General features: G+C 46.5%; 1 protein-coding gene and 1 long non-coding RNA gene across 13 annotated transcripts in view; one reads left to right on the plus strand and one right to left on the minus strand.

Moving 5' to 3' along the window:
* KCNMA1 (potassium calcium-activated channel subfamily M alpha 1) overlaps window positions 1–22,284 on the plus strand; it is a 767,391-nt gene that overhangs the window by 225,731 nt on the left and 519,376 nt on the right. For all 9 annotated transcript variants that reach the window (XM_017871448.1, XM_017871449.1, XM_017871438.1 and 6 more), the window contains exon 2: window positions 5,236–5,397. In XM_017871448.1, the coding sequence (XP_017726937.1) occupies window positions 5,236–5,397 (162 nt within the window). The remainder of the gene's footprint in view (window positions 1–5,235; window positions 5,398–22,284) is intronic.
* LOC108529256 (uncharacterized) lies at window positions 8,105–21,100 on the minus strand. 4 transcript variants are annotated; one of them, XR_001885453.1, is made up of 9 exons: window positions 20,866–21,100; window positions 20,120–20,183; window positions 19,334–19,595; window positions 18,779–18,840; window positions 16,202–16,345; window positions 15,627–15,773; window positions 14,834–14,930; window positions 13,694–13,784; window positions 8,105–9,041 (listed from the first exon to the last, which is right to left on the minus strand). It is a non-coding gene; the product is annotated as an uncharacterized LOC108529256 (long non-coding RNA). The 4 variants fall into 4 exon arrangements; XR_001885452.1 differs by lacking the exon at window positions 20,120–20,183; XR_001885454.1 differs by lacking the exons at window positions 16,202–16,345; window positions 20,120–20,183.

A 22,284-nucleotide genomic window follows, 5' to 3' on the forward strand; every position in this document is an offset into this window, starting at 1 on the left:
CACCACTAAAGGGAATGGGGAGAAGGCATAGAAAGGGGTGAGAGTGTAAGGCTGGGGCACAGCCCTGTGAGAGCTTGCGTGGTAGGGTGGGTGTCGGAAGGGAACCGCGGCCACTCTGCTTTCTGGCATTCCCTGCCTCCTGTGCCTGCACTCTTGCTCTGTATCCCTCCCCACCCTCTGATGTGGGCATTGAGATTAGATGTCACTGTTGCCACTGAGAGGCAGCTGTGGCCTGCTTTACACAAGACTCTGGTGGGGAGAGAGGGCAGGGTTGGAGGCAGATCAACAGAGTGGCTTCCAGTGCAAGGCTGAACACCTTTCTCAGGGAGTGGCCAGGGGCAGGGGGAGGGCTCCTGCAGGACCTCCTCTTTCTGAGATGGCCTTCCCACCCGATGGCCCCACCTCTCATTTTTCTCCCTGTCCTTCCCTCAATGTTCCTCTCTTTTCCCAAGGCATCTTTTCTTCCATTTCAGAAGATCTGGTGGCCTGTCCTCCTGAAGCTGGGGTAGCTGGAGGCTGCAGCCAGTGGGGTTTCTCTCCCTTAAACACACACACACATGCACACACACGTGTGTGAGCACACGCACACACTCACACGCACATGCACACACACGCATGTGTGAGCACATGCACACACATACATGCACACACACAATGTGTGAACACACACATGCACACTCACATACACACATGCACACACACGCATGTGTGAGCACACGCACATTGAGCACACGCACACATGCACACACACGAGCGTGAGCACACGCACACATGCACACACACGAGTGTGAGCACACACACATGCACACACACGCGCGCACACACACATGCATGTGTGAGCACACACAGTGATTTCCTGACTGACATCAGACTGCCCCTACTCAGAAGTGCTTCCTGCATAAGGACTGGGTCCTCTGCAGTAAGAGGTGGAAGGTTTGGGTGTGGCTGGATATACCCTTTGCCATTTGGAACAAACCATTTGTTCCCCTGTGAGGCAGTGTCCTGTGGGGACAGGAGCAAGAGCAGAATGCTGGGACTCAGGAGGCAGCCTCTCCCTGGTCCTTAGCCTCCTCATCTTAAAATGGGAGGTTGATCTAATGGGGCTTCAAGTCAGAAGGGATCTGAGATGTCACTCGGTCTAGGGTCCACCCTGTGTGAGAACCCCTGCCCCAGCTGTCCTGGGTGGTGGTCACACAGCGCCTACTAGAAGCTCTTCAGGAGTCACAGCACCTTACCTTCTAGGGGCTGCCTGCTCATCGGAGGATAACAGTGTTAGAACCTGCACTCCCTTATCCTCAATTCTGTGATTATTTATTAAAGGTTCACTCTGGCCAGTGTGCCTCCCAGGGCTGCTGGTTGATGAAAGTGGTGCAGCTTCAACGGATTACCCTTAGAGGCCCCAGCCCCTTAGTGGGTGCTTCATCAGGGCAGCCATAACCACTGTATGCCTGGGACTGTGCCAAGCTTCAGCTTCCCCACCACCTTAATGAGGCGGCATGTTTGCCCCATCTTACACGGAGGAGGCTGAGGCTCAAGGGTTGATGGGCCACAGCCATCAGCTTGGAAGTTCTGGAGCAGGTACAAGCCCAGGTGGGCTCTCTGCTTCCAGCCTGAGCTCTCAGGCTCTGTGCCTTTTCTGAGAGATACCAGCTCTTAGTCACCCTCTCTGTAAAATGGAAATAATTTCACTTGCCTGTTGGATGTATTATAAGGTTTAAGCAAGATAATGCATAGAGAACACTTAATTCTTAGTTGCTGGCACCTAGTTCTGGCTTGTTCAATGGTGGCCAACACTCTTATAGTGGACTCTGCCCCACATGTTCCCAGCAAGGCTACTACTGAACCTTCTCTGCTCCTTTTCTTTGGAGCATGGAGTTATAATGCCTGCTCCCTATAAGGGGTGCTTTGGCCACAGTGAAGTCAGTGGTGGAGAGAGGGGCCTCTTCCTCCAGGCACAAGATCTGTGGCTAGCCTGGTGGCTAGCCTGGCCAGCTGGCATCAGGCTTTAAATAGCTCCCCATCACTCCTCCCAGTCCTGCTTCCCACACATGGTAATTAAGCTCACAACATCTAGTGTAAGCAAATAATAACAAGGGCATTATCTCCCTTTAGTCTGTGTTTTCCTTGCCTATCATAAAGTAATTAAAATAATGAATGCCTTGTAAAACAATAGGTAAGAGGGCTGGTGAAATAGCATTATCTGCCACATACCTCTTGTGCTGTGAATTACTGATGCAGTTAACCACTGTGACTGGAGGACCCCCTGCTTCCCAGCCTTTTTCACGTTGATTTCTCCTCTCCATGGTCTACCAAGGGGCTCTAGAACTTGGGCCCACAGGACTGAGGAGCAGGGAACTAGCCTTCCAGGTCCCCACGTGGTGGCCAGGGATCAGTTCAGAAACATCCTGGGAGGCATGACTCAAAAGGAAACACTAGAGCCTCAGATGTGAGGACCATCTCCCTGTCCTCCTCTTTTCCCCACTCCTCCACCAATGTCCAGTATTGAAACAAGCAGGTGGTTCTGTCCTTGGGTGAAGGAAGAGGCCAGGAGAGAGCTGGGGTGAAGATCCTTGTCTCATTTCAGCAGTCACTGAGCCATACCAGGGTGGTCAGGAGCTGTGGTCCCCAAAGTGGGCTCCCAAGGCCAGCAGCATCAGCAGTGCCTGACATCTTGTTTCAAAGGTAGATTCTGGGATGGGCCCGGCACGCTGTGTTTCAACAAGCCCTCTGGTGTGCTTACGATGCCCACTCATTTGTGAGAACCTTTGCTTTATGGTGTCAGTGGCATGAGATGAAGCAAGGGGTGCTGGGATCATTGCTTGAACCTGTATTTTGTGCTCTTGGGCACTGTTTAATCCTGACAATGCCTGAGGAGCTGGCAGTACTGTCCGCATCTTATGGAGGAGGTTCCACAGCGGTGGGAGAGCTGGATTTTTTCCCTGAATCTACACCCTCAGTTGCCATGGCTGCCCCTGTATCAGGGCCTCCCTCTCCTCCTAAATACCCTCCTGTTCAGAGTCTCACAGGACAGAGGCTCAAGGACCAGGACAAGACCTAACAGATCCTATCTGAGGCTGGCCTGGGAGGCTTGGGCAGCAGGCCCCACACATGTCAGCGGGCAGCCCCCAAATACATCTGGCCTGTGGCTTCCCCCTTGCCGGTCTTATCTTGGATCATTCTATCTCCGTGGAGCTTAACACATTTGGAAAGAAAATATTAGCATCCAGGGCTGCAGGTCTGGCTTCTCTCTTCTCCAGCTTCCCTGAACCACAGGCAGCCAGAGGGAGAAAAGGGGGAATTGGGAACAGCTCCCTGCCTGCCATGGCCAAGTCCCCAAGAGGATGGCTCACCAGTGCGCCCTCCCCACCTGCCTCCCACGTGCCTGACCTCCCTCTGCCCCGCCCCCTTTGAAAAAGCTTTGCAGACAAAGCTTTTCACCTTTCACCTCTGTCTTTGGTTCTTCCCCTTATTCCAAATCACAATGATCCCCAGTGTGACTTTGCCTTGGGAAATAATTCCAGAGTTTTAAATGATGAACATAATTTGCTGGTATCTTTTTAAACATCTTCTTCTGCAGTAATAATTGCAGTGGGTATTTGTGTTGGGGTCCAGTTAAATGTACATTGTTAGATATATAATGAGTAAGGTTTTAGTATAAGTATGTCTCAGGTAGTATTTGGAATATACCTACACTAAAAAGTTATTTGTTGTTTATTTGAAATTTAAATTTTACTGGGTATCCCGTATTTTATCTGCCAACACTAAACCCAGCCTCTGTAGCCAATGGGGGCCTGATACTCATAGCCCTTTGTAGTCATTCATTCATGGTTATTGAGCCAACTCTGTGCAAGACACTCTATTAGGCACCAAGGATGCAGCAGTGGGGGAGGCAGACAGTAAGTGAAAGATGTAAATGAATTATTAAGTATATTAGAGGTTTAAGTGCTATGGAGAAAAATAAAGCAGAAAATGCTATTGGAAAGAAAGTGTTGCAAATTTAAACAGGTGGCCAGGGAAGACTTCCTTGAAAAGGAGATATTTGAGCAAAGACTTAAGGGAGCAGGCCATAAGTCTCTGTGGGAGAAGAGTATTCTAGGTAGAACACTCACTGTGTGCAAAGGTTTACAATTTAGGTCACTATGTGGGGCTCAGTTATCTGATGAGATCAGCCTTGTTTCCTCAAGCACATTTTAAGCCACAAGGGGAATGTATTTTCTCCTGTAACTGAAAGGCTCTGGTGTGGATTTCAGGCACAGCTGGATCTGGATGTTCAAATGATGACATCAATAGTCTATTACTTTTACTTTTCTCTGCAGTGGCTTCATTCTCAGAGAAGGATGACTTTTCCTATTCTTTCCTGCAAATGTTCCATGCTTGAGTCTTATTGGCTTGACATGGATCATGTGATTATTCATGGCCCAATTGCTGTTGGCAGGGGGTAGAAAGGACTCTACTGTTGGAGCCAATGGCAGGCCATCTGTCCCCTTTGAACAACATAGACTGACAGGAAGAGGTAATAATTTTCCTAAAGGAAAGTGGGGGTGCTGCTGTGAAAAGGCGCAGAGAGGTTGGGTAGGCAAAGACCACAGGACATCTCCCACACTTTCCTCCTCCCTCCTCAGCATGCCCAAATCTTAGACAGGTTGCCTTTCCTCTTCCTTTGGTATTTTTTTTTCCTTTAAAATGGGAGGAGACTAGAATTTTGGGAGGCTGAGGTGGGCAGATCACTTAAGGTCAGGAGTTCAAGACCAGCCTGGCCAACATGGTGAAACCCCGTCTCTACTAAAAATACAACAATTAGCTGAGCGTGGTGGCGCTTGCCTGTAATCCCAGCTACTCGGGAGGCTGAGGCATGAGAATTGCTTGCACGTGGTGGGTGGAGGTTGCAGAGAGCTAAGATCGTGCCACTGCACTCCAGCTTGGGTGACAGAGTGAGACTTCATCTCAAAAAACAAAACAAAACAAAACAAAATAAAATAAAATAAAATAAAATAATACCATCCTTCTTTGTTTCACTAAGATATTTTAAGAGGAAATAAAGAAAATATTCTTTTTAAAATAAAGACTTTAAAAAATTCAAAGGCATAATTTATCCCTTTTGCTTTACTCCTGTACCTTTAAGCCAGTTTCCACCTCAGCTGGGGACCCCTTCAGGCTCTGGTTCTTTATGGGCAGGGCATATTATTTAAATCCAGTTGTTCCCTATGTCTCAACTCTTGCTCTCTTTGTTGCCAGGAGGCCCAGAAGATTAACAATGGCTCAAGCCAGGCGGATGGCACTCTCAAACCAGTGGATGAAAAAGAGGAGGCAGTGGCCGCCGAGGTCGGCTGGATGACCTCCGTGAAGGACTGGGCGGGGGTGATGATATCCGCCCAGACACTGACTGGCAGAGTCCTGGTGAGTTTCCACCCACTTCTCACACTAGGAGGCCTTGCTCTCTGGGCCAAGATGGCTTTGCTTATGAGTTGTGATGTTCCCCAGGGTCTTCTGCAGGAGGCTGGCTATTGGGAGGTGGGGGTGAGCAACAAGTGCTCCCACGTGGTCATAGAGAAGCTGGGTTCCTCCTGTGTACAGTGGTTTATGGGGGCATTTGCAGGGAGTGGGATTTGCAGTGGAGAAGGGTTGTTGGGAGGATGTAGCACATTTCCTCTGCTAATAAGCACACACCCATGCACACACACACACCCTCCATCATCTTGGAGAGGAGAAGAGGGTTAAGGAGACATACCAGAAACTTATGGAAGGGTTACAAATGCGGAGATCCCAGGGAGTGCTGAGTGAGTGTTTGTGTGTGTTTGGTGGCCTTCAGGGGATGTTCTTCTTGTCCTGTGGTAGCCCGTAGGGACCCCCTCTTGGAGCAGTTTCCTAATTTTCTGCAGTGTGTGAGCTGGGCCCTGTGCATGGTGGAAATCAGTCATCCTGATGGTGGATGCATCAGCAGCCCACCTGAGGCTGCCTGGCCCTTGTACCTGGAGCTCACTTGTGTGCCCTTTTCTGATGAAGTTGTCTCCTAGGCCCACCTGCAACCAGGGCTGATTCTGCCTCTTCTCTGTACGTTTCCAGTGTCTCTCTGATCTGCTTATATGAAGCTTGGCTTCACTGGCTGACCTCATGAGCCATTGGTTTTTGTCAAGGATCATTACTGGGACAGGCTTATAGTGACCAACCATCCAAGTTTGCCTGAGACTGAGGGGTACATGAGACATGAGTCTTTCAGTACAAAAACTGGGAAAGTCCTGGGCAAACAGGGATGCATTGGTCACCATAGCCAGGCCCATGCTCTGGGAAAGCCCTGCCCTGTGGCTTTCTTTCTTGGGTCTGCTCTGGGTCAGGAGTTTCCCTGAGAAGAATGTTGCATTTGGAGTGATTTCTCATTATGATTCTGGAAGCTGCTTTGTCTGGGCCACCTGTCCTGGCTCAGTCAAGAGTCATTTGGCTCATAGATGGAAGGAGAAGGGACATCCTGAGACCTGAGTGGCTCAAAGACCAGGCAGGGACACTGGAAAGCAGTCATTATCTCTGAGTCTCACAGCAAAAGCTCAGCGACGAGGTGATTGTAGATGGAGGGAGGTGGTGAGAATTTCACTTCTCAGAATGCTGCTTGGGGAGAACTCAGTGTTATGTCTGGGATCAATATCACACACACTTTTGCAGGAAGGAGTGAGAGAATGAACGTGGTGCTTGAGTAATGAAAGGTGCTGGCCACACAGCCTTCAAGAAGGGCAGGTTCTGTTCACCGAGGGATCTGCCGTGAGCTGTGTGCTGAAGAGTCTGGATATGAAACCATGGCTGATGTCAATTGATGGCAAAATGGAAAGAGGGGACATTTAAAGTTGGAGTTTTGGAGGAGGAGAGAGAAACTGGTGAGGTCAGTGGCTGCTTGGAGGAAGGCAGAGAGGGAGATAATTCAGTCTGGTGTGACCCAGGGGGGACAGTGGGGACTTGGAGGTGCCTTACTGTTGGCTACGCTGTGTAACAGCACCTCTATCTCTCCTCCTGCCTCTTCAGTGAAGTCTCCATTGCTCTTTCATGCTTAAAGAGGAGTGGATTCTGCATTGGAAACTTAGAGAGGTTGAATTCTGAGTCTGGGTATTCATGGGGACAAAATGGAGGTAGTGTGTTCTATATGTATGGTGGTGATAGTGAATGGGGAGCAGTAGACAGTTTGGTTGCACAAATGTGACACTTGTTCCTTCCATGTGGCCATTATAGACAGGTCTAATTTTCTTCATCATCATTGCCAAGAGTTACTGAACGCTAATTCTGGGCCAAGCGTATTTGTTTCAGCTCTGGAGAAAAGAAGGAAGGATTCTGATTCTATTGCACCCTGTATGGACGTTATCGAAGGGATGCATGGAGGATAAGTGCTATGAGTACAAACACGGTGTGTACGTGTGGGGTGTGGGGAGGGGCCGTAGGGGAAAGTAGGGCTGATCAGAAAAGCCTTCATAGGGAGGAAAGCCTTTGAACTAAAACTCCCATTTCAAGATGAACTGCTTTATGGTGGGAAGATATCAAAAATAAAAACATATCCAAGCTTAAACACAAGAAAATGACTACTAGGTGGGCTGGAATTTGTGAAGAATACCTAATAAGACAGAATGCATTTGCAGTGAGCTTTTAAGTGTGAGTTAGGATCTTGAGAATCAAAGGAGAGGAAAGCCCTCAAAGTGAGGAGCAGGAAAAGCAGAGAAGGAGCCTGGTGCTCTGGGGAATAGGGAGTGCAGACCCCAAAGTCTGGGGAAGTGTCCTGGAGACAGCCTGGTGGGGCTTTAAAGGCCATGCTAAAGAACTTTTGGGCCGGGCGCAGTGGCTCACGGCTGTAATCCCAGCACTTTGAGAGGCCGAGGTGGGTGGATCACGAGGTCAGGAGATCGAGACCATCTTGGCTAACACGGTGAATCCCCGTCTCTACTAAAAATACAAAAAATTAGCTGGGCGTGATGGTGGGTGCCTGTAGTCCCAGCTACTCAGGAGACTGAGGCAGGATAATGGTGCGGACCCAGGAGGAGGAGCTTGCAGTGAGCCAATATCAGGCCACTGTACTCCAGCCTAGGCGACAGAGCAAGACTCCATCTCAAAAAAAAAAAAAAAAAAAAAAGAATTTTTGAAGTTTGTAGAACAAGGAGATTTTGAGGCAGGGGTGTTGTGCAGAGAGAGCTGGGGGACAAGTGGAGACTGAATGGGTGAGGCTGGAGCTTGGAGGCTATAGGACAAGTTAGGGCAGCGAGCTACTGCTTTAGTGATGGCAAGGGAGCAGATTCCTGCTGTGGTCCTGGTGAGGCACGGTCTGCACTGACACCAAGCAGAAGATGCAGGTAGTCCATGTGGGTGATATCGTGGAAGTGGAACTCACTGGGCCAAGCACACCCAGTGGCCACCTTGATACTCTCCTGGCAATCACACTGTTGAATGCCCCTTGTAAGCCAGGCACTGTGCTAGCCTTATGTGTTATGATCAGTTTGTGGGGGAAGGACAATGTCGTATTTCTTCCATATCTCCTTATTGCTGTTGTATGGTAGGGGTTCATTACAAGAAAATAGGCCAATCTTATTGGTGAATTCATTTCCGTTTTACAGTTGAGAAAATCAAGATAGGGCAAGGGCAATTATTTGTCTAAAAACATTCAGCTTTGAGTGACAGAGCCAGGCTAGTACCTGCCAGCTCCCTGTCTCCCAGTCTGGTGCTCCTTTTGTGTCATTCCTTCCCAGTCGAAGATAATGTCTTTTCTTTTCTAAGCCACTGCCAGCTGTCACTTTGGCTGTGACATTTTGACATTACCGTCTTTTAGCCAATTTGGTCCTGAGGATGCTTGGCCTGCTTGTTTTAACATTTGCATGTAGAAGCATGGTCCATTCAGGCCTCTCTGCCTGAGCCTGCCCAAGGTGCCAGCTGCTCTCTGAAGATCTCCTTGGAGAAAATCCTGCCCAGGCTGCCGGGGCCATGCAGAGCAAGTGGGACCTGCTGCACAGAGAGCAGGGATCTCAGAGCTCCAGGCGGTATCCTGAGAACAGGCCTGCCCTTTAGGAGCAGGCAGTTCCCTGCATTGAACAAAGAACAGATTTCACAATTAAGTAATGGCGGGCAAGAGAAAGCAGTACCGCCTGTTCAGAACCCAAAGCTGTGTTTGCCTTGAGCCGTCCAAATGTTTATCTCTGCAACAATGGGACCAAAGCAAGACCAGACAGCTGGCTATTCAGTTTCCCTTTTCAATTTTTAATTTGTTTTCCTTGATGCATGCTCAGGAGCTTGGCCTCCTCATCTGGGCCGCTATCTCACCTGTCTAATTGTCACAGGTGAGAATCTCGAAGCTGGGACATCATGAATAAGGTCCAGCTGGGGAAGAATTTGCCAATACAACCTCAGAATATCTGTAGGATCTCCCAGACGAGCACATCCGTTATTCGCTAAGTGTTTACTGCTCATCTGTACCTGGCACTGTTCGAGGCACTGGGCATAAAGTGGTGAGCAACAGAGATCCAGGTGTGAATTATTTATATTGATAAACTAGATATAAGGATGCAGAGCTCAGTTTGAGAAATGACAAATGATAATTGCCATTCACCAGTGCTTTTTATAGTCAATGCCTGGAGCCTGATTATCCACATGATAAAAATTCCTTGACCCCAAGGCTCCAGACCTTAGAATAGCCTGTCTTTGCCTCCTCTCTCACCCTGGCACCTAGGCTCAGCTGGCCAAAAACAGCAGGACTGGACAGAGCCTCCTCTTGGAGCACATGGCTGAGGGCTTCTACATTAAAGTCAGTGCCAGGCTGTCAAGGGTACTGCTTCCTTTAGTTTTTTCTTAATTAAACAAATGTTTATTTTCTGATTATAAAAGTCATACATGTTTGCTTTTATAAAAAAAAATTTGAAACCTACTGGAAGAAGTGCTGATAAATTCCACTGTGGGATTTGGAATTGACTCACGTGGAGGGAAATTTGGATATAGCAGTCAATGTCATTAGGATTTCTCTCAACCGTTTGGGTGTCGTTGAGGACTTTGTTCACTGCATCTCACGTTACCCGCTTTATGCACAGACTCATGGGATAAATAGTGTTTTGCTCCAGAGATGGTTGTGGTTTTCCTGGTGAATATCCAATGAACATGCTAAATGGAGAAAGGGATCATGTCTCTCAGTGGTGGCTGCTCAGAGCCAAGTCGGTGGCTTATGGAAAATACAGAGCAGCTCAGGTTTGCGCTCTGTGTCTTTGCACCCCTGCCCTGGCTTGTCTTCGTCATCTCTCCTCTCATTTTCCCTTTGCCCTACTTTTCTTACTCCTATTTGAAATTTACATGTATGCAGTTATGTCAGGTACATACATTTTTGTCAGGTAAATTAAATCCTTCTAAGAATAAGGTAGTTTCTAAATAAAGAGGGCAAGAAACACGGAGTAGGCTTTAGTATAGTTTGGTTGTACTGTATAGAATCATAAGCCAAAATCAATAGGGATAGTCAAGTTCAGGGTTGGTAAGTTTTTCTGTAAAAGGCCAAATAGTAAATATTCTAGGCTTGCAGACCATGTGGCCTCCACGACTCAACTCTGCCTCAGTAGTTTGAAAGCAGCCACAAACAGCCTTGGTGTGACTTTGTTCCAGTAAAACTTTCTTTATAGAATGGGAGAAAATATTTGCAAACAATGCATTCAACAAGGGCCTGATGTCCAGAATTCACGAGGAACTTAAAAAACTCAACAACAAAAATCACCAAATAGCATTTAAAAGTGGGCAAAAGATATGAAGAGTCATTTTTCAAAAGAAGACATATGAATGGCCAACAAGCATATGAAAAAAATACTCAACATCTCTAATCATCAGAGACATGCAAATTAAAACCACAATTAGATATCATCTCACCCCGGCCAGAATGGTTATTATTAAAAAGACAAAAAATAACAGATGTTGGTGAGGATGTGGAGAAAAGGGATCACTTATGTGGAAATGTAAATTAATACAACCTCTATGAAAAAGAGTACAGAAATTTCTCAAAGAACTAAAAACAGAACTTCCATTTGATCCAGCATTTCCACTAATTGGTACCTACCCATAGGAAAATAAATCATTATGTAAAAAAGACCTGAACTCCTGTGTTTATCACAACACTACTCACAATAGCAAAGCTATGGAATCAACCTAAGGGTCCATCAATGGATGATTAAATAAAGAAAACATTTATATACACACACACACACACACACACACACACACACACACACACACATATACACACACATGCATATATCACATTATGCATGTGTGTATATATTACATTTATATATACACAAACTTACACAATAAAATACTATTAGGCCATAAAAAAAGAATGAAATCATGTCTTTTGCAGCAACATGGATGGAACTAGAGACCATTATCTTAAGTGGGACAACTCAGAAACAAAGTCAAATACCACATGTTCTCATGAATAAGTGGGAGCTAAATAGTGTGTACACATGGACAGAGAACGGAATAGTCAATGGAGACTCAGAATGGTGGAAGAGTGGCAGGTGGTGGGGAGTGATGAGAAATTATTTAATGGATGCAATGCACACTGAATGATGGTTACACTAAAGCCCAGACTTCACCACTGTGCAAAATATCCGTGTAACAAAACTGCACTTGTACCCCTTACATATATACAAATAAACTGTATTTATAGAAATAGAGGGTAGAAGAAACAGTTGACTAGAAGGAATAAGTTCTAGCATGTGATAGTACAATAGGGAGATTATAGTTAACAGTAATTTATTGTACATCTCAAAATAGTAAGAAAAGAATTAGAATGTTTCCAACACAAAGATAAATGTTTGAGGTGATGGTTGTCTGTTACCCTGATCTAATCATTATACAAAATATCATATGCACCCCCCTAAAATATGCACACTATTATATGTCAATACAACGTTTTAAAAAAAGAAACAGGTGGTGGGCCAGACTTGTTTCACACACCATAGTTTGCTGTCTCAGTCTAATTTATCCCCTTGTTTTATACATAAAGAAATTGAAAGGCTGGGGCTGGAGGCGAAGAGATTCTCTAAGGTCAAGTAGCAAGAGTGTCACACTCTTTGTAAGGGGGAGCATTACAGACTCAGTGATAAACACACAGAGGTAAATACAGGCACACACACATACCCTCACTATCCACATCATCACTTAGTTTCTGCATGTTCATATTCATTTCCATGTTGATCTCACAGCAACTGTCTCCCTAGGGAAACTATGTCGTGTGGCCAAGGATAGCCTCACCTCATCGTGCGAGCGACATCTACACTGCCTGGACTTTACCTCAACCCCATGACAGATTCAATGTTTTGTGTGTCTCTTCAAAAACTGGTCTTGCCAAAATAGCTACCAGCTCCTAAGCAAAGCTAGAGAGAGCCCTTAGAATCACTCTTTGTAGTTACTTTCCCCATATTCCTATGCTGTTACATTTGTGTATTGCTCCAGGAAGCTTACACAGCTAATTCTATGAACTGAAAGTATATGCTACTTGCTTGAATGTATACAGGATGATTTATCGATGTAAGAAGAAAAATATTTATCCCCCTAAATATGTTGCATGTGTGGCATTTTACATTAACGTTATATACATAACCTGAACCATTTCATCTTTGTCTCCAAAGGCCTGAAAGAAAATATGTGTCAAATGCGCCTTTCAAATAGGAATAATCCTATTGGTTTAATATAGTTAAATAGATGTACGTTCACTGGGGTGCTGTTTGCACATGAAATTAGACTGGTTGAACCCAGTGGGAGTACACATGGGCACACACATAATCAAATATATCACATTCACTGCATTCACTACTGTTAGGTGCCCTATGGAGCTTGTGACATTTCCCATCAGTATCCTCTACTTTTCTTTCTCAGTGGTGCCTGGTGGCAAATTCACACACACACACACACACACACACACACACACACACACACTCTCTCTCTCTCTCTCTCTCTCTCTTTCTCTCTCCCCCTCTCTCCCCTCTCATCTATGCCCCAGCTTTTATTATATTTTTGGCAAATCTATGTAAAATTCTTACATCATTGGCCAATTCCTTGTGTAACAGAAAGACTAGAGGTTTCACAGGGCTGTACTTTTAGTAAGAATGCCCCATAGTGAATAGGTATGTCCTTCTCTCTACTACTGGGATCAGTTGGAGTTTTATTTGCATTGTTTTAACACTCCTAAGGGAGGCTTCTGTTTAAAGGAACCATATGATAATTTCCTTCCAGGACTTAATAATGGTTCTGTGTTTCATCCCATGCATAGATACCGAAATGACATTATGGGTATCAGTCAAAAGTCAATGAAGATACCTTCTCTTTTATTATTAAATATGAAATTTTGTCTTTATCCAATGAAAGATACACTAGATTTGCACTAGATTTGTTATTTGTGACTCAACATCATTTATCCAGATGGGAAAACATGAGTCAGAGAAGTAATTGAATTGAGCAGTCCCCCCGACAGGTAGTGAGCTGCCTGTTACTAGAAATATTCAAAGAGCAGCAGGATTGCATTTCATGGTGCTGTTGCTGACAGTTGGTTAGACTTTATCCTCATTGCTTTAATTAGGTTCCACAGAACACTAGACCGACGAATTGTTCCCGGATAAAAATGGTTCCCTGGGAACTTGGACAGACTTCATTTCGCATCCCCCTCCTTGAGATTGCCAATGCATATCAGCATATAAATACTTACAGAAGTCCTGCAGTCAGAAAGTGGAAAGACTCTGTTTTGCCCAGCATTTCCCATTTTCATTTCACTGTGGAATCCTTTCCCCATGTAATACCTGTGGGCATCACATAGCACTCACTTTGGGAAACATTTAATTAGCCCAGGGATCAGTTAGTTATAGCCTGTGGGACAGTCTGGCTCACTGCCTCTTTTGTGTGGTTCATAAGCTAGGAATGGTTTTTACATTTTTAATTCTTTTTTTTAGAGACAAGGTTTCACTCGATTGCTCAGGCTGGAGTGTATTGGTGCAGTCATAGCTCCCTGCAGCCTCAAACTCTTGGGCTTAAGCGATCCTTCTGCCTCAGCCTCCCTGAGTACCTGGGATTACAGATGCATGCCACCATGACCTGCTATGTTTTTTAAAAATTTTTTGTACTGATGGGGTTCTGTTGTGTTGCCCAGGCTGGTCTTGGACCCCTGGGCCCAGGCGATCCTCTCACCTTGACCTCCCAAAGTGCTGGGATTTACAGATGTGAGCCACCGTACCTGGCTTTAATGGTTATTTTTTAAAAATCAAAATAAGTATATTTTGTGACATGTGAAACATATGAAATTCAAATTTCAGTGTCCATAAACAAAGTTTCATTGGAATACAGCCATGCTCACTCATTTACGTATCGTCTGTGGCTGCTTCCGTAACAAGCTACAAAGGCAAAGTTGAGTAGTATCCGGAGTCCAAAACACCCACCAGCCTAAAATAACTACCATCTGTCCCTGTAAAGAAACAATTGCCACTCCCTGTATGCCTGTCAATATTCCTCTTTAAGTGGCCTACAGGACTTGCTCCTTAAGTTACCTATGGCATAGGTAATAGATAAGATATAACATCTGTCCCCTTCTCATGGGGACATGTCTACATTCACTTCCCCAAGCTCAACTAAGTACTGCATTAGAGATGGAGAGGCCAGAGCCAGGTGGGTCCCCAGGTTCCATAGCAGATTCCCAGCTGGGGTGAACATAGGGATTTCCAGTTTGCAAGGTCAGGAGAATGTATCAGAGAATTTTGTAGCAGCATCATTCCTTGAGTCTCTCCATCCACCTGCCCACTGCTTCAGCAGCCCCCACACCCCAGGCCCTGCTGGCAGCTCCGAGTCTAAGCCTTACCCCAAGAGGACCCCTGATCAGGGTCTGCAGGCCAGGCACCTCACAGCAGCTGCTGGTCTGCAGGCCTCGCGCCATGTGCTGGGCTCTCCGGCACACCCTGTAAAGAGCAGCTGTTAATTTTACTAGCTGGCGTGTTGGCTCCTCTGCCCTCCCCAGGGCTGCTGTGAAAATGAAGGAGAGTTTCAGAAATCAACCCTCAGCTGACTCTGGAGTGAGGAAGAGCCTCCTGGTCCAGGGACAGCCCACTTGATCCTGGCCACTCATCTCTGGCTCCCAGGCCCTCTGGGCTCTGATGGCAAGTGCTGGCGTGGCTGTTTTCCCTCTCCTCTCAAGTTTCTAGGTGCATGTGGGTGCCTGCTTTGGCCTTCCATCCCATTGTCTGTCTGTCCATCCATCTATGTCCATTCATCCACCTGTGCGATTCACCAACATTGATTGGTGTTCCCTAGTATACAGAACTGAGCGTAGCAGAGGTCAGTGGGGGCCTGGTAAGCAAGCAGAGCACTTGCAGCCTCTGTGCAGTCAGCAGCCAGGATGGCCTCCCTCTGCCGGTCCTGCCTTGTCTCTGTCCTCTCTGCTTCAGTCTGTCTTTTGGGGCCTGGGAGTGAGGAGCCCTGTCCCCTTGTCAGTGCATTGTGATCTGAACTAGAGCTCCTACTCTTTTTGGATCTCCATCTGGCTCCTTGTGTCTCATTCTCACTTGATTGGAACCAACAAGGAGGATAGGTGGAGCCCACAGCAGCCTCAAAACTCACTCCAGCTCTTGCATTGCCTCTCTCCCTGGGACACCCACCTTGGGAAGGAGCTTCTGTGTGTGGTACAGCTGGGCAGTTGGGAGCCCAGCCTCTGCAGACTCCTGACTTCCAGCTCCATCTGTCTCAGGGGCTTGGCTTTTACTCTGGGCGAGTTGTTTCATTGTCTCATACCTCAGTTTCCTCATCTGCAAAACAGGGACAATAATAGTCCCTGCCTCTTAATGAGTTAATGCATGTACAATGTTTAGAACAGTGCCTCTGACATGGTTAGTGCTTGATAAGCATGGTTATTATTATTTTTGTTATTGTGTGTATGAGCCCGGTCACCATGTCATGGAGGAAATGGGCCGGTATGGAGGCAGACGAGTCAGGGGGTGGAGAACAAATCCTTTTCTGGAGCATGGGTAGAGCAGCCCTCAAGCCTCCCCAAACCCAGACACCTTCCAAGAGTGCTGAGCAGCTCTGGGCAGGGCCATCTGAAAGGCTCTGAATGCTCCAGGCAAGCCCTGGTTTGGGTCCATCCAGATGATGATGTTTGCTCCATACACACAATTAATTCAGGGTTGTCCAGCCTGCGTCCTCTTCGCAGCTAGCTTATGCCAGCCTGACTCACCATGGTCAAGTTGGCCAGGAAAGTCTCACTTCATATAGCCTCCCTGAGCTGACTGGAGACTGGAGAACAGGCTGGGCTCTCCCTGGAGCTGTACATTGTGGCGCATGTGTAACAGGAAGTGCCTTGGCAGGACGAGAGATGAGTCTGATGGAAAAAGGGTCAAGTGCACTTACTGTGGACTCTGTGTCCACCTCTCTCTGGGGGTGGGGCGAGGCTAACAGGGCAGGGACAGGCTGGTTTTGGAGGGCACATCCGCACCAGTATTCGGGGAGGTGTGTTTGATGTACATTTTGGCATGTAGTGACCACACATTCATTGAAAGGAGATGGGAAAGTGTGTGAGGTCACCAGAAGGTAAAGACCCAGATTCTACTGCACATGTGAGGCAGCTCCCCTGAGCTGTTCCTCCATCCCTTCATCCATTCCTGCAAACATTCTGGAGCACCTGCTCGGGGTCAGATACTGTTCAATGTGCTGGACACATATTGGTTCATTCAGCAAAAGCTGCAAAGTGCAGTCATCCAATGTGTCGAAGGTGGAAATGTTACGCTTGCATTTTCTAGAATGATTTGGGGTGGGAAGGTTCCTGAAGTAGGGTTTAGTGATAAGTCAGAGCCTGTGACCCATCTATCAGTCCCTTGGACAGGCCTGGGAGCTCAAACATTCTAGTCCTGATTGCACATCCTGTGCAGTTCTGCAGCTGAATCCCAGGGGCCTGGGTGAATATATGAGTAGTGGTTTCCCTCCCTCCCTTCCTCCCTTCCTCCCTTCCTCTCAGTCCCCCCTCCCCTCCCTCCTTCCCATCCCTCCCTCCCTCCCTCCCTTCCTTCCTTCCATCCCCACGCCCTACCCCACTCCCCTCTCCTCCCTCCATCCTTCCTTCCCTACCTTCCTCCCTTCCTTCCTTCCTTGCCTCATTCCATTCCTTCCTGCCTCAACCCATAAAAGCTGGTGCCCCCTGGAGGCTACTGAGTTAGGCTGGGAGCTTTTCTTACCCAGCTTTTCCCCCAAAGCCTTCAGAGGGTGCTGATGGCTTAGCAGTTCGTTTTGTCAGAAAATATCCTTAGAGCCTCCATTTCAGCTGCGAGAAAGTTTGTTTAGCAGGGAGACTCAAAAATAGAGATGATGATGACAAAGTCATCAGCCTTTGTTGTGCAGGGGAGCGCATGCTTGGAAAGTCACACTCGGGACCACACGCAAGCTGATGCTTCCAAGTTTAGTTTACGAGGCTATGTTTAGGAGGAGGCAGACTGACTCGTGCCTACGGGCCCCAAACAGTCCAATTTGGTGCACTAGAAGCCTCATTTTTAGACTCTGGGTCCAGAGTGAGACTTTTTCCAGAAAAAAAAAAAAAAAAAAACTACTTCGGGGAAATGACAACAACAGAAAGCCACCATTTACCCTAAAATTTTATTGTAAAACTATTCTCTCCTGTTTGAGTAGTGAGGGATGTAGGACACGACAGTGGCTTTTCTGCCTTTCTGAAGGAATTAGGGCACATGGAAACTCAATTAAATATACCCAAGCCTCTTAAACACCAAGGCTATCTTTTTGCTTATCCAGTTAATTTTAGTTCATGAAATTGGCCTTGTGCTGACATGATGGAGACGGAGTGAGGGTGGGAAGCCAGGGGCCTCTGTGAGTGGAAGCTTGTTTCTCTATTCACAAGCCTTCAAGGGCACGCATTCTTCCCTGGGGCATCAAGGGGGACCATTAAACCTGTTTGCGCCACAGTGCCTGGGAGAGCAAACTTCTTGGCCTTCCTTGTTTACTGGAGGTTGGTTTATTCGGAAGGTAGATGGACTGGGCATATTGGTTACCCTGGCAGGAGCGCCCCAGGATTCAGTAGGTTAATGAGAAGGATCGAGAAACCATCACCTTCCTAGAACTGTTCCCAGACTTTTAGCAAACAGGCTGAATTTTGACGTTTTCCCATTTTCTTTTAATCCTCTCTCCCCGTACCTTTTGTGGCTTTTGGTGAAATGGCTGTCCTAAGGGAAATGGGACAGTTCATTGAAAAGGAGAGCGGAAGTAAAGATCCCTTTCCCACACCACCTTTCCTCAGATGCAGCCTTTGCTTACACTAAAAATAGCTTGAAACAGAGGCTGAATCACAAAAAAAGGTGGCGTTTCAGGGGACAGAGGCTGCCAGCTCCCTGGCTGTTGCAGAACTCTGTTGGGTTTGTTGGTCTCTGAGCCCCAACTTGCCCAGGAAGGCGTGGGGTTTGGAAGTGTACTGGGAGAGGTTCAGAACATTCTTTTTGTTTCTAGAGCAAGAGCCTGGTTGTGTCTGCCTTGGTTGGAGAGTCTGTCCAGAGCTAATTATACCAGCAGGCACTCATAGAGCACTCTGCCTGGTGTTACGCCTCAGGGGTGGAAAATAACTTCCTGCAAAGGGAAGGAGTTGTTTTCAGGAGCTGCTTAATCCCAGAGGCACCTGCGTGGGCTCCCGGGGAAGCTGCCATGAGGTTATTGTTTGCCTCTGAACCATGAGGTGGGCAACTTGATTTCTTGGCCACCTCAGATCTCTCCAGGAAAAAGCTCAGATAATCAGAAAGAGAGAAAAGAGTTTACTCACCTTGGTCTATGCTGTGTGTCTCTCTGGCCCTTGGGGATTCATGACAGTGTTTGAGATCAATTCTGGATATGAGAGAAGAGAGGCAAGTCACTTACTTTTATCTGAGGAGCTGCAATCCGCAGAAATGTGGATACTAACCCTGGCTCTGCCATCACCTTTCTGGTTGACTTTGGACAAGTCAATTCCCTCTCCAAGGCCTTAGCATCTCCATGGATAAAGAGAGGGGGTCACAGTAGTTTTTCAGTAGTTTGCTCCCTTGTAGCCCAAAATATCTTTATGTTTTCTTATCCCCTTCACTGTCCTTCATCAGCAAAGGCTGCAAGGGTTAGCCTCACATCTACCATGCACTTGGCCCTGTGCTAGGCACCAGGAGAACTGCAAAACGAGAGAGAATGTACTTTTCTTAGCTACCAGAGTGATTGGAGTGAAGCAGAGTTCATCAAGGGGTGTCTCTGCATGGCTCTCCCCTGGTTTTGCCTCCATTTGAAGTAAAATCTCACACTCTGTCCCTGGCTTACAAGGCCCCGTAAGATATGGTGACTGCTTCTGACACACCTCCAGTGATTCTTTTCCTTCTTCACTCCTTGCTAGAGAAGAAGCAAAGCCTGTAGATAGAAGGATGTAGATGAGCCTGAGGTGCTGGACGGGGGGAAGGATGCCATGGGAGGAGGGGCCCATATTCCAAAGGGCCAGCTCAGTGAGAAGGGACCCCTGTCCTTTGCTCTTTGTATTGCTTTTGACTGAACTGCTGCAAATCATGGGGTCCCTGAAAGTCCATCCCTCCTCCAGAAGTAGTAGCGCCTCCATCTCTGTGCACCTGAAAACAATAAGAGGCATGTTTATTTAAAATAATGACTGTCAGAGGCACCCAGGAGGGGCTGGAGATCGAGGAAACATTACTGTGGCCAAAGTCATTTTTTATTTCTGGAGCAAGATAGCAGACTCAGGGTGGTGGCAGGAGCTGCCAGGCTAGCCCCCAAATTTATAGCAAGGGTGTTAAACACTGTGGGTGATCAGTGGAGTTGACATTGCAGAAATTCCCCAAATGAAAATTCCTTATAAGTTAACTTTTAGATGAACTTTAAAAACCAGGGACAACAGACCCTCTATGGGCTATTTCAAGTGTTTCCAATTTTATTAACATGATTTAAGCAAAGACATTCCCTCCCTGGATGCTAAATGAGAAAACATCACTATTTCTCTGCCCTTGTGCCTAGTCTGCAAACCAGTGGGTTTATCTGGTTGTTTTCTCCAGAGTTGGAGCACCGCAGTCGTTTCCATAGCACTCCGGCCCAGAGGGAGTTGTGTGTTGGGGGCTCAGTGTTGTCTTACAGAACAAACCTTGTAAAGGCAATTTGGCAAGCCACCCTTCCAGCACCAAGAGATACAATTCCTCTTTCCGGGGCTGAGATGGAGAGATACAGATAGAGAGAACAGAAATAAATAAGTAACCAGTTTCTCTTTCATTTAAATCTCAGAAACAGCCTCTGGTGCTAATTATTTCTGCTGTGGATTTTGTCAGACTCTGAATCCCAATCCTTTTGCCATAGGTGGTATATTTTAGAGATGCAAAATGATATAAAAGAAATCTACTTTCCTGAAAGATAATTTTGTGTACATTAAACAGACACATTAAGCCATTTACAAGAGAGCTGTTTGTTCTCAGGGATCTGGAGGAAATCTGAATTTCTAATCTGGGCTCTTTAATAATTTTCAAAAGAACTGAGGCTAATGATTAAACGTCTTTGAACTTCCCCAGGCTGTCTTCTGTCTCATGATCTCAAAGCATTTGAAAAGGAATAGAATTCTTTACCTTGATGAAATCCATAGGAGAGTAGAGGAGACACCAGCCCCACCAGGAGCTTTGTTGCAGAATGGGGGAACTTAAGGTAAAGAGGCCCAAGAAAAGTGCATGAGGTCACTTTCAGAGCTTCAGATGTGGAGTTGAGTGAAGAGCCTTTATACCATTTTTTATTTCACAGCCTTGGCTGCTAAGACTTGGAAAGAAGGCCAAAGAGAAAAGAAAACCTAGGTAGGACTTAGTTAAGGATGTCTACAATGAGATTACACATGACATGCGACCTTACCTGGCTCTAGTGTTTAAGGATTAGAAGAGATCAAGTCTAGCAATCGTGAACTTTCATCATCTTTCATCAACTTTCATCTTCTGGGTTCATTCTGATTGATCAGTAGCAGCTACAGAGAATATTTGGCCAAAGATTCAAGGTTCAGCAGCAAAGAGTCATCATGGCTCTGCTCTAAAGAATTCCGAGGGCTGGGTGCAGTGGCTCACGTCTGTAATCCCAGCACTTTGGGAGGCCAAGGCAGTTAGATCACTTGAGGTCAGGAGTTTAAGACCAGCCTGGCCAACATGCTAAAACCCTGTCTCTGCTAAAAATGTAAAAATTAGCTGGGCATGCTAGCAGGCACCTATAGTCCCAGCTTCTTGGAAGGCTGAGGCAGGAGAATCGCTTGAGCCTGGGAGTCAGAGGTTGCAGTGAGCCAAGATTGTGCTACTGGACTCCAACCTGGGTGACAGAGCAAGATTTCATCTAAAAATAAAATAAAATAAAGAATTCCGTGATTGATTAATGATGCCTGCCATGAATGGCAGCTTGGAGGGTGGTAGTAATAGTGTTATTTGTGCCTTAGCTACCTCTTCTAGGTCACATTCCCTAAAGTTTACATTATGTGTGATTAAAGTGGGGCTTGTCCAAGGTCATTTGGTCAGTTTCAGGCATGTCTCCTGACTCTGTCTAGTATTTGATATCCCAGCTTCATAGGTTAGATCTCAGAGAAACAGCAAATTTGTCAGCTTCCTGTAGCAGCCTTCTTTTTCTTTTCTTTTTTCATGTTGCAGCCTGACTTCAGATTTTTCCATCTGGAGACTTTCTTTAGTGTTTGGAGAGCAGAGGGGGTGGATTTCAGAGCCACAGTGATTCTACAGATAAACAGAAATGCAAGCACAATTTTCCTGTTTGTTATGTCCACTCTCAAAATTCTCTCTGCATGAAGCATACACTGATCACAGCCCTCCCACTGCAAAGCCTTCCCCTCAGCCCACTCCTGGGTTCTTTCTCCCAATCTTTGCAGATGCCTTTCCCTGTGCCCCACTCCCCCGGCACTGTAAAAAGCTTTTGGTGGGGGTTGATGCGTCATCATTTCCTTCCATCATAGCCTCACCTCCTATTTCTTCCTGTTTCTCCCTTAATGTTCTTTCTCTTAGCTATTCATGCTCACATCTTAATGGCTGTGCTTACAGAGATAAATACATTTTGCCTCTGACCAAAAGCAGTTTCTGCCCTGACTTGAATTTAAAAGTCTGCCAGAATTGCAGTGGGAAGCAGAGGCAGAGTCCTCAGTTTCGTCCTGGGAGCCATAAAAATTTTCGAAGAGTTTATCATCTCCATCAAGATGAAAATGGGACTTCAAGGCTTCAAATAGGAAAGATAAATAACAAGGAAAACTCCAGCTTTTGTCAAAGCAAAGTTCTCTTTACCAGTTTT

Source organism: Rhinopithecus bieti, unplaced genomic scaffold, assembly GCF_001698545.2.
Source record: "Rhinopithecus bieti isolate Rb0 unplaced genomic scaffold, ASM169854v2 scaffold_4781, whole genome shotgun sequence".
Classification (NCBI taxonomy): Eukaryota; Metazoa; Chordata; class Mammalia; order Primates; family Cercopithecidae; genus Rhinopithecus; species Rhinopithecus bieti.